Source organism: Carassius auratus, chromosome 34 (genome assembly GCF_003368295.1).
Source record: "Carassius auratus strain Wakin chromosome 34, ASM336829v1, whole genome shotgun sequence".
In the NCBI taxonomy this organism is placed as follows: Eukaryota; Metazoa; Chordata; class Actinopteri; order Cypriniformes; family Cyprinidae; genus Carassius; species Carassius auratus.
The window spans coordinates 8,788,140-8,800,201 of record NC_039276.1 but is presented as its reverse complement, the minus strand read 5'-3'; the positions used below and the strand labels follow the sequence as shown (position 1 = coordinate 8,800,201).

The following is a 12,062-nucleotide window of genomic DNA, read 5'->3' as shown; positions in this document are numbered from 1 at the left end:
ATTTTATATGGTCAAACAAACGTGCTAGAATAAGACTGTCGTTACTCAATATGCCCTACCATGAAGGAGGCTTGATGTGCACAAACTTAGTGTGGTACTACTGGGCAGCCCAGCTTAGATATATAGGGTACTATTTTAGCAAAACTGACGCCCCCCCAATGGACAGGAATGGAAAGTAAAATTTTGAACCCGCCGTTACCTTTGTACCTTTTATCTTATATAGAAGCTGATTTGATGAAGAAAACTAAAAATCCAATAGTTAAAATCATGGTTAAGGTGTGGTATAATGTTAAAAGATATATTAAAGAGCCAGTTATTTTATCACGGCTAATCCCAATTCGGGGAAATCAGAACTTCTCCCCAGGGAGAGCCGATGCAGTGTTTAAGCAATGGGCTTTAAATGGATTAGAGAAAATTCAAGACCTATATCCAACAGACTCAGACAACATGATGTCATTTGACATACTTAGACACAAATTCAACATTCAAAGGGAATATTTTTTCAAGTATCTCCAACTTAGAAGTTATATAGGAACAAAACATAGCAATTTATGGAAACCATCCAAATCTAAGTTAGAAGAAATGATAAGTGAAAATAGCTTTAAAAGGGGAACAATCTCACAACTTTATAAACTGCTGATATCACACTCCCCAGATAATTCAACCTTAAAATTAGAAGCCTGGAAAAAAGATATGCAAATTAATGGACAGTATCTCTATAGGAGTGGGAATTGTCTTGTAGTAAAGCTCATAAGCAAACTATAAACTCTAGGTTGAGATTATTACAATACAAGTGGCTTATGCGTGTTTATGTTACTCCTGCTAAATTAAACCAATACAATCCAAATATCCCAGACATATGTACAAAGTGTGGAGATGAAAAGGGTACATTGTTCCATTGTTTTTGGGAATGAAGAGAAATCAGGACATTTTGCAATAAAGCAAACTGTGAAGGATATTATTTCTAAAGACCATCCTCTGGAACCTTCTTTTATAATTTTAGGCTTATATCCCAAGCACAGAGGATATACAAAAAGCAAGAAGCTGTTCATTGATATATGTTTATTAAAAGCTAAAATTTTGATTGCACTGCACTGGAAAAACATAAGACGACCAAGTATTGGACAGTGTGTTAAGCAGATGTTGGCTACTCTTCCATTGGAACGCATCACATACTTGCTAAAAGGAAAAAAAAAAAATTGTTTGAAAGTATTTGGAGACCTTTCATGCTTTTTGCTGAAGGCACAGACTTAACAGAAGATCAAGAGGACGATGCTCATGAATAATCTTACAGTCAGCGATCTGCTTGTTGGGATATGGTTAGTCTCTGTTAACTTGTGTCAAAGTACATTATGGATATAACATTTTATATATGATAACATTGCATTTTGTGTCTGAAAGGTGGTTTTGTCTAAAAAGACAAATAAACATATTGATGGAAAAAAGTAAACCAGTTCACACAATCTCAGACCAGACCATAAATTAACATGGACCAAGAACAACCAAGAAACCATATAAAAACCATGTCTTTTTAAGTGTTTAATTATTATTTTTTTCTGCATGTAGACACCTCCAAAGTGAGTCATGTCACATACTAGGCTGTTAATTGGCCCCCCATTGACATGCTAAAGCGTAAAAAAAACTCTCTCCACACAACAATTTGTTCCAGTGATTGGTGTCCATTTTGAACTATTACTTTAACTGTTCAGCGGAGAGAAGAGGCTCCCAGATCAATTGTGTGCAACTTTTGAATTCAGAGCACAGGTTCGGTCCCAGTCCCTGTGTAATTGTAGAAGACTAACTCCCCTACCTTACCTCCACATCCCCACACCTCCGAAAGAGCAGCTTAAATCAAACTCATTTTGTTCATATTGAGTGGTGGCAAACGTCGCTGCTCTTCTACACCTTTGTATGAATCCTCTTTCATTTCCCAGCCATGCAGGCTATTCTAATCGCTATCTGAGCAGCTCTCGCTAGATTAACTGTGATGGGGAGTCTTTTCACAGATCCTCCCTGGAGTCAGGCTCCGTTTGCCTCTATTGTTGATGCCAACAACCCACCTTTCACTGAATTCTAATGATCTTTGACAGTTTCTGTTCCCATCATCTTTCCCGCCTGGCCACTGCAATCGCATTTGCCATTCTGCTGTTCGCATTCCCATTCAGCACAGGCATAGAGCATTCTGGTAGGAAATGTAAAGCATTACTGGAGCACAGAAAGCCTTCATCAGCCATCAACCAGTACATAGACTGAGCGTGCCTCAGGGCTGTGTCTCTGTGTGCTACTCTATTATATCTTCTAATGTCCATGACTATGATTGTGGGCGTGAGCAAAGGCCGAACGTAACGCATATCTGGCAGTTAATGTGCTGGTAAAATGCTACACTGTTTACTTGACTGAGAGGAAATGGTTGTTAAAATAACCTACAAAAACAACACATTGACAAACAACAAAGTTGTATATCTACCAAAGATTACAAGAGTACATTTTACAGGAAAAATACTATTACAGTGTTTCCACCTCAAAATTTAATGTTTAATTCAGGGCGTTACTTGCTGAATTTTTATTTTTATTTTTTTTTTTTTATCTCCAAAATTTGCTAGCAGTTTCTGAGTCTCACTTTTTGGTCTTGGAAATGGTTTATGTAACACTATAAAAAAAAATGTATATATATATATATATATATATATATATATATATATATATATATAGTGTTAGTATATAAAAAAGCTGTTCTTTTGAACTTTCTATTTAAATAATTCTGAAAAAGATGCGTCACAGTTTTCATCATTGATGACATTAAGAAATATTAGAATGTTTTCTGAAGGATCTGGAGTAACAGCAGCTGAAAATTCAGCTTTGCCATCACATTCAAATATATTATGTATAAAAAATAATCACCCTTTTTTTGTTTTGCAGCCTGAAATGAAGATGGACACAATTCTTTATTTTATCCAGCTGTATTTACATACAAGTGAAAGATATAACATTAATTACAGCCTTTAGTCAGTTGGGATCTGTCTTAACTAACTTTGCACATTTAGACTCATCTGTGTTAGACAATATTTGTCCACTCTTCTTTACAGAATTGCTCAAATTCTGTTAAATTTGATGGTGACTGTTTGAGGACTGCATCCTACAAGTCAATCCACGGATATTCGTGGGGTTTAAGTCTGGGCTCTGACTATAGGCCATGCAAGGACATTCACCTTTTTCTCTGTCAATCACTGTGTGCTCAGTTTTGCTGTGTGCTTTAGCTCATTGTCAACTTTCTTACCACTGACTATGACTTTGATTTTCCTCAAGAGTTTAACATGTGTCTGTCTTCATTTCAGGCTGCAAAGCAAGTAAATGTGATAACTTTAGAGTGGGGGTTGGGGGGGGGGTTCTTTTAAATACCCACAGCATATCAAAATATAGATAGTTATTTCAAATATTAATAATATTTCACAACATTATCAAATAAATGCAGCCTTTGTGAGCATTTTTGAACAGATTTTTTTCTTTTTTATAAAAAACAATATTTACTCCAAGAATAATATTGTACCTTATCTCCATCTGAAAAGCTGTGCCCATCACTTGCTCTCCTCCAGGAGATTTCAGGCAAAGGCTCACCCTCAGCCTTGCAGGAGATCATAGCAGCACTGCCCTCCACAGCCGTCACGTTCCTTAGCTTAGTAATGTGGGGCTGGACTGCAAGAGAGGACAAAGGAGTGTGACAAAGACAAAAGAGAAACATACAGAACTGGAAAAAACAACCAAGCTTAGATGACAATAATCTCATGATACTCATCATTGAAAGCCTTGATGCAACCCAGTAGAAATACAGTAGCTGCAAAGTATGTAAACCTTTTTATTTCAAGAATAAAGGCATAGAATGTACCACAATTTTTCACATCATCTACAGTGATGACACTCTGACATAATCTACTACTCAATATAGAGTTCTCTTTTGGTGTACAAATTGCACATGGGTAACAAATCAGGAAATATCAGACTGAACTTTGCATCAACAACATCATTCTGGTCTGACAATCAAAAATATTGTGCACCCAGCTGGAAGAGAAAACAACAGAAGATTGCAGAAAAGGTCAGCATTTGGCTGTGTGGAGTTTAGGAAAAGAAACAGCACATTGACAAACGCAACACATCTATTGCTATCTGAATCTAACAGGCTCCCACTGGTAAATAAACATTACTACACTGCAGGGGTTGTGTGGCACAGGGATACTTAAGATTCTCATCATAAATCTGTGATAAGGCTTGTGTTATGTAGTAATGCTCATTAGTAGAGTAACTGATGTATAACAGCGGCAGCCTTCAAGCATCGAGGTGACACCATTGCAGCGCTTAACCTGATAAATATACATTTAAAAAATGTTTTCCCACGGGGTGCACAATAATGGCAAATAAATAAAGAACAGAACAGTAGAACAGTAAGAAAAAATCTTATGAGCATAATCACTTTCTCTTGCTATACTGACATTAGGGATCGAATCAACTATCTAGGAAATTAGCATAATCCTAATGATAAAGACTGATTTGCATTTAGATGTTCTTCAGGAACTACATGATTCATTCATTCATGCAAACAGATGCCTAAAATCCACTTTTTAAAAACTTCTTTAACATTCATTTGTAAACAGACAGCAAATGCATCCCATGATTTATAGAATGTCAAAGAGTTTCATTATACGCTTTGAACAATAATCATTTTTTAAGAAGATTACCAAAATACCGCTAGGAAAAACCCACAAATACATCAGTAAATGGCAAAACAGTGATGAGAAAAAGTGTGATGAGATAATCCAGCTCTAGAACCTTGGTGAGGCCAATCATTAAAACCAAAAACAAGTTTTATGAGCATGCAGGTAACAGAAGATACTGTACGTGCCTAGCTAAGTGGAACTCCCATCAGCCCTGTCTCTGTTGGCTGTCAGGGGTCATAAAGGAAAGTTACAACTCGGATTCCCACCACACTTTGCAAAACAGAACTCTCATCCAATAACGGAGGCTCATTTAAATGAGCTGCTTTGAAGAATACCATTTGCTTGCACATGGAAAGGATTCTGATGACTACAGAATAAATCTCCATACATTTACATGAGCAGACAAAGTGCTATCTGAATGATCGGTGAAAATTTTGGCAGCTTCATGAAAATCGAAATTCCTTGCCATAAAGAATGTGTCACCCATTCTCATCTGTTTATGGATGAAAATCATGTCTCATGGTCAGACTGGAGAGAGGGAAGCTCAGGGATGTACCTGTCAATCACCTTTTAAAACATAAGGGTTCTTGTTGCACTATCCATAAGGAAGATCCAAAGGGTTTATTTACTGCAGTTTAAAATTCAACCATAACCTAAACCAGGGTTCAGAAACCTAATAGTTTCATACACATAAATGGGTAATCATGGCATTTTAACTCATGAAATGAGTTCTATGTCATCCCCGGAGGTAAAGGTTGACACATATGCCAGTTTTCACATCTGGATAGCTCACAGGGTCAAAACAACTTGACCTCATTTTTGTCATATGGTGACGGATATTTACTACTCTCCCCTGACAGTATTTCTCAGAGCGCTTTTTTTGTATAAAATTGTGTACAATACATGTACAGGGCCTACTCATTGGCAAAATTCTGTAGCAGAGCATTATCATTACATTATCAAGTTTTGTGTATACTCCATGTTGCTGTTGCTGTAAACTCAACTCCTTGACACAAATACAGTAGAACCATAACTTCTGTAAAAAAAAAAAAAAAAAAATTCCAGTAGCTCAGAAAAACTTGATGTTGTAACAGAAACAAACGATTCTCTCTTTTCTATCAATTTAGATACGGTTGCTCCCTTTCACTAAAAGAAGAAAAACTTATTTCACTAAAACTAGAGGTATTTCGTATTGAATGGGGGGAAACTACTTCTACTTATAGAAAAGCACTAAAATGGCATATATCTGCTTACTTTTTCATCTCTTTTTGAAAAAAACAAACACATCGCTAGGCATTTATTCAATACAGTGGTTAATTTAGTGAGAAATAAAGCATCAACAGGTACAGGCATTTACCAACAGCACAGCAGTAATAAACTACTTTACTAAAGAATAAACTTCTTTACCAATGTGGGTGTTTATATATGAATGTATCTTTGAAGGGAACTGACTGTCTTTAGAAAAGTTTCAACATCATTTCCATTTAATCTTTCCCATAATGGTTGATAAAGTTGCATTTATAAGCTAAATGCTGCTTTGATTACAGCTGTTACTGAGGAACTGCTATTTCTGCTGCTCCTAAAATGCCTCCTGCTGGCAGAGAATGAATTTGCATTTTCAATAACCCCATCTTCTGGTTTATTTATATATTTCCTCAGGGGGGAGTGCCACCACTCATAGGGTGAAAGTCTGTGGGAAACACTGCAATATCATTAGGATATGTCCCCAAATCATTCAAACTGGCTGTTAAGCCTCTCATTAAGAAGCACATTTTCATCCTAGAGAATTAGTTAATTACGGTCTGATCTCAAATCTCCATTTTCTGTAAAATATACTAGACAAAGCAGTATCCTCTCAGCTATATTCTTTCTTAGGAAGAAAAAAAATCTTTGAGGATTTCTAGTCAGGATTTAGCTCTCATCAGAGTTACAAATGACCTGCCCTTAACATCTGATCGTGGTTGTATTTCACTATTAGTGCTACTGGAGCACTGCGTTTGACATTATTGACCACAACATTCTTTTGAGTAGACTACAAAATCATGTTGGCATTAGCGGAACTGCATTGTCATGCTTCAAATCTTACTTATCTGACCGTCATCAATTCATAGCAGTATGAAGAGGTATCATATCAATCACAAGTACAGTATGGAGAACCACGAGGCTCAGTACTATGACCTCTGTTTTTCACGCTTGTTAACCTTGGGAGATATCGTCACGGAGCATGGTGTTAGTTTTCACTGTTATGCTGATAATACTCAACTCTCTATTTTTATGCAGCCCGACAATACATAAAAATTTGCCAAACTAAAAGAAAATGTCACACTACTGTGCCAAAGAACGGACAGGCAGACGAGATAGCAAACACAGAGGCTTTTATAATTCACGGACAGGTAGGCTATAATCCAAACAGGGCAGGTTGGTGACACACAAATTATTGACGTTTGTGCAGCCGTAGCAGGGAAGATGGAGGATGGCTCATGAGAGGAGGTAAGAGAAGGAGGCTGATTGGGAGTTCATGACAGTCTGGGAGTTCTGGTATACTGTCCCCACACATCAAATGCTGACACCCATAACAGAGAGTGCCACTGACAGGGGAATGACCTCCATGGTTGTTGCAGGTCAATTAGATAGTTCCAGGCAGACAAACAGTTTAAAACAGACCTCCATGGACGTTTCAGGACAGACTGGGAGTTCATAAATGGCCTCCTTGGCCGTAACAGGACAGGAACAAATTTCTGAAGATGATGGAAGACTGGGGATAACTGAATAAAAGTCTATTAAATCCTGAGTCCTGCCTCAGCTCACTCACAGCAGTGGTACAGTGGGCAGGGCTTACCTCTACCACCTTGCTCTTAACTGTTTCATCCACCATCGTGTGAATTGTTACCGGCTCTCGCACCTGGTCAGATAATCAGTGAGGTTCTGGCTAGGGGGTGATCCTCCGCTCTAATGCTTTTTCTTGCAGTGGCTCGTTGGTCGCAACGGGCTTTGGCTATCCATCTTTAGTGGGCTCTAGCTGATGCTCCATGCAGTGGGGTGATGGTTGGCTGGGCTCTTGGTCCAGATTGGGGCTGGTGTTGTTGTCAGCTGGTCCAGCGGTCAGGGGCGAACCGCATGATACCAGCACCAACTCCACGTAGTCCATGAAGCTCCCCTCGATGGCTCTCCCTGCAGTTGTGTGGCTGTTTTTTTGCTCAGGGTACAGAAACAAGAACAAGCAGTTCTAGGATCTAGAATATCAAAATCAACTGCAGGTGGTAGAGGAATAAACTACTTTTTGAAATATATAAAATAGAAACAATTATATGAAATGTAAACAAACAAACAAACAAAAAAAAAAATCACAATATTACAGTTTTTACATAATAAATATGGCCTTGACTTATTTTAAACATATTGAAAAAAATCTTACAGACTTCAAACATTTAAATAGTAGTGTATGTTCCAATTTTTTTCTTATTTATTTTCCTTTTGTATTTATTTTAGGAATGTGCTCATTACCCAGGATTCGCTCTGCATGCAAATTTTATTACATAGCTCTAATTGTATGTTCCCTGACAATTTCAAAATGTAAACACACTTTTCCCGAGGTTTTTATAATGAGCTGATTTTTCATAATTTGCTTTTTTGCTGCCTGTAAACGTACTCAATGACCCACAACTACAATTATCACCACATGACACAAAACTCAAAGGAAGCAACAAACACAACAACACAAGTGCAAAATAGGCAGTAACAGTCAACAATAAGGCTTTAATTAGAATGATTTATTCATGCCATCACAACAACTTATTCTGTGTGATGTCACATAATTCTGGCAATGTCTGGCCTTTTCCTTTCATTACATACAGTATTAGTTTGTGGCTTGAGATTTTCAAACAGTGTATAAAATTGTTAGGGCAGTTCAAAATTGAACTATAATTCAACAAGACAGCAAAGTAAGAAGAGTTACGTCACTCAATAAAAAATGTGTCCTCACCAAAAACCTTGAGAAACAGTTCGTGCTCAACTTCTCCTGCCTTGTTAGAGGCTTTGCAGGTGTAGGAGCCCCCGTCGTCCTGCTGAATGTTTCGAACTGTGAGCGTCGTTCCTCGCGCTCTCATTACATACCGCTCCGATTCCTGGAGCTGCGATCCCTTCCTGACAAACCACACATATGCAACACATATCAGTTGAACAAAGCCTAAATTCTCTGTGGTATTATTCATTATTGCAAGAAGAAAATCTCCCTGACCAGCCAATCAAAAAATATGAAACATAATGCAAATGTAGGAAGCGAAAGAAATGCCAGGTGATGGGTTATTAATAATAGATCGAGATACAACATTTGAGAATATTCTGTTACATACAATATACATACCATAGAGGTATGCTGTCTACGTGGGGACAGAATAATGAAATATTTTTGGAAAAGATTACAGCGCAGCTTCAGACTGTCATAAAGTTAGGAGAGGAATGAACGGAAATGAAATCTATTTAAAGCAGAGAGACCTGTGTGGCTACAGGAAATGGGGAGAAAGGAATCAAATCACGCTCTCTCTGGCAATACAGACAGAGTCAACAGAGAGACAAACAGACGGATGTGCCATTCCAGTAGCTGCTTACAACAAAACTGTTGAAATCGAGCAGATGTTTCTCAGCCAAAGGACATGACAACACATTAACTGTAGTGACACTAATTGTACACAAGTCTCACTGCTGCAACCAAGTGCAGTGCTCAAGGGAACAATGATAATCCAGCAGGTCTGTGATTCCAGTCTCCTGGTTGTACCTTATTGGAATTGACTCTAAAATGTATAGGTGCTAGCAGCCAATCAGGACGGAGCAGATTATAATGTCAATCAGTCAATCATCCATCAATCATTCTGTTGTTCTACCTATCATTCATCCATCCATCCATCCGTTGACTGTTCAATCCATCCATCCATCTTTTACAAATTTAAAATATAATTACACAATGTGAAATGGTAGTCGACTAATTAATCAACCTCTTTTAACATTAAAAAGGGTAAAAATGTACATATGACTTTTTAATTTTACCATTAAAGCACCTTTGTTGTGTAAAAAAAATCTCTATATGTGTAGTAATTAAAAATGCATTTAAAATACAAATAAAATTGGGTCACTTGATAAGGGGAAATTAATAATTGAGTACATTAATAATAATAATAATAATAATAATAATAATAATAATAATAATAATAATAATAATAATAATAGTAATAAAAAGAGTAAAATTATTTACCTTAAGCTGTGTTTATAGTAAATCCTTTCATGTCAATAGGGCATGTTAACATTTGACATTTTTCTACATTTTTGATAAGTGAATGCCTGCAACATTCCTCGCTGTTCAAAAGACGTGGTTAGGCAGCATTAAGAAGATGGCAATTTTTTATGGCAGAATACACTTTACTTCCCCCACGGTCATTTTTTTTTGTTTTGTTTTTTGGCAGCAGCACACATACAAAATTAAATGAAACTATCAGGTTTCAGCAGACGTAATGTAATTGGCGGAGCTTTTGTCATGTTTCAGTGTATCAGTGAGTGGTTTGGTTAGGCTCCTTCATTAAAGGTCAATGTTTGAGAATGCTCGGCAGGGATCGTTTTCATCTTGTTCATTCTCAACCGAGGCGGAAGTAATTACAATGATTGAGAGCCTGTAATCAACGCTTTGGGCTGCTGTCACTCAAGTCCCACACATTAAGGATGGAATAAACGTGAAAATTCCCTTTTATCACAGATCTTTTTGGCTGCACTACCATCTTTCCTGTTCCTCAATTACTACTGCTTATTTTTTGCGTAACACCTTAACTCATCAAAACTTTTGATTTCCGATGGGAATTTTTTATTTTTTTTATTAATTGTATTTTTTATTATTTTATTATTACTTAAAATTAAATAAATATAAAACATAAATAATATTTAAATATGATTTTCTGAATAATAAAAAGCATTATAAGTGCACGTGAAAGCATTATATACACATAAAGTGGCTTTAGACATCTGTATATTTCCATAAAATTGAACATGACACTCTGTGTTTTCAGCAATGGTGAGTTTGACATACCTGTGCCAAGTAACATCAGGTTCAGGTGAGCCGTAGGCCCGACAGGTGAAGGTCACAGATTCTCCATAGTCTGCAGTAGCATTAAAAGACTGCTGTGGCACAGAGACGATGGGCGGAACTGTTCGAGAAAGAAAAATATTGTATAAGGTCTCTGTGACTTTTGAATTATACAAATACAAAAAAACTTCAAATCATTTTTAATGTGAAGTCTCTTGAAAGTTTTCATCTTATTTCTCAAATGTCTCAACAAATACTTATTCACATCCATTCAAACGCCATCAACATGTTCTCACGTCCCGGGAAATGGTGGTTGACAGCATGTGGCAACCATTGAGCTAAATTAACGCTCAGATGGTGTTTTCATGAGATCCAAGATTTAACTTTTAACTTTCACTGTACAAATTCTGCTCATGCTGAAAATGTTTTAGAATGTATGACAACCAAATGCTGTATTATCCTGTAATGTAGTGAGTTTTACAGGGCAGTTGATAGAACTAACTCCTTATTCACTCACCTTCATCCCCTGTGCATACAGATCATCAACAAGGTGAACACACTCAAAATGCCCCCTCACAAGCCAAAAAAAGAATGAATAAATACATCAGCCACCCATTGTGTCTGAATCAATATGTCCAGAGCAGTCCACTTAATTATATAGTGAAAGGTGAATGGAGAAAACTATGGGGTCACACAATAGGTCAACCTAGATGTCCTCAAAAAAACTTCCACTTACAATCTCACACATTTTTTTTTCACAGTTTATATCCCCCCCAAAAAAATCGAATTTGAAAGATTTACATTTGATTTACATTTGAAGGAGTCTTTAAAGCGCTATTTGTGAACTCCAAGGTCAGGCAGACAGCGATTTTCATTGGCACAGTCTATTATGGGAATTGTGCGATGATTTGAGTGTGAATTTTTATATTTCTGCCTCTGCAGAGAACTGGAAGGTGATACAGTGATTTCAGATTGAACATAACCCAATTTCGACTCATTCAAAAATTACTCTGCCATTCCCTTCCGAATGAGGTAATTCACCTGAGAGGGAACGACGTTCACATAGTTTCAATAATAGCAAGCAGCATGTTCTTTTGCAAACTTCCTACACCGATTTATAAATACAGCATTTTTGCTTCCTTTTGCATTTTTATTTCATTTTTTATATTTGTTTGGATTTAGGAAATAGATGGAGCCATCCTGTCTGGCAAAAAGGCATCATTCTGAGTTGTGACTGGTTTAGAGACATAACACAATTTAATGGAGTGTGTGCCGGGGTAAAAAGA

The 12,062-nt window shown here is 37.0% G+C and overlaps 1 protein-coding gene across 3 annotated transcripts in view; it reads right to left on the bottom strand.

Moving 5' to 3' along the window:
- Window positions 1-12,062, bottom strand: part of LOC113053076 (neural cell adhesion molecule 2-like) — a 176,812-nt gene that overhangs the window by 31,754 nt on the left and 132,996 nt on the right. For all 3 annotated transcript variants that reach the window (XM_026217741.1, XM_026217742.1, XM_026217743.1), the window contains exons 6-8: window positions 10,780-10,897; window positions 8,692-8,852; window positions 3,548-3,693 (exon numbers count right to left, since the gene is read on the bottom strand). In XM_026217741.1, coding sequence (XP_026073526.1) covers window positions 3,548-3,693; window positions 8,692-8,852; window positions 10,780-10,897 — 425 coding nt within the window. The remainder of the gene's footprint in view (window positions 1-3,547; window positions 3,694-8,691; window positions 8,853-10,779; window positions 10,898-12,062) is intronic.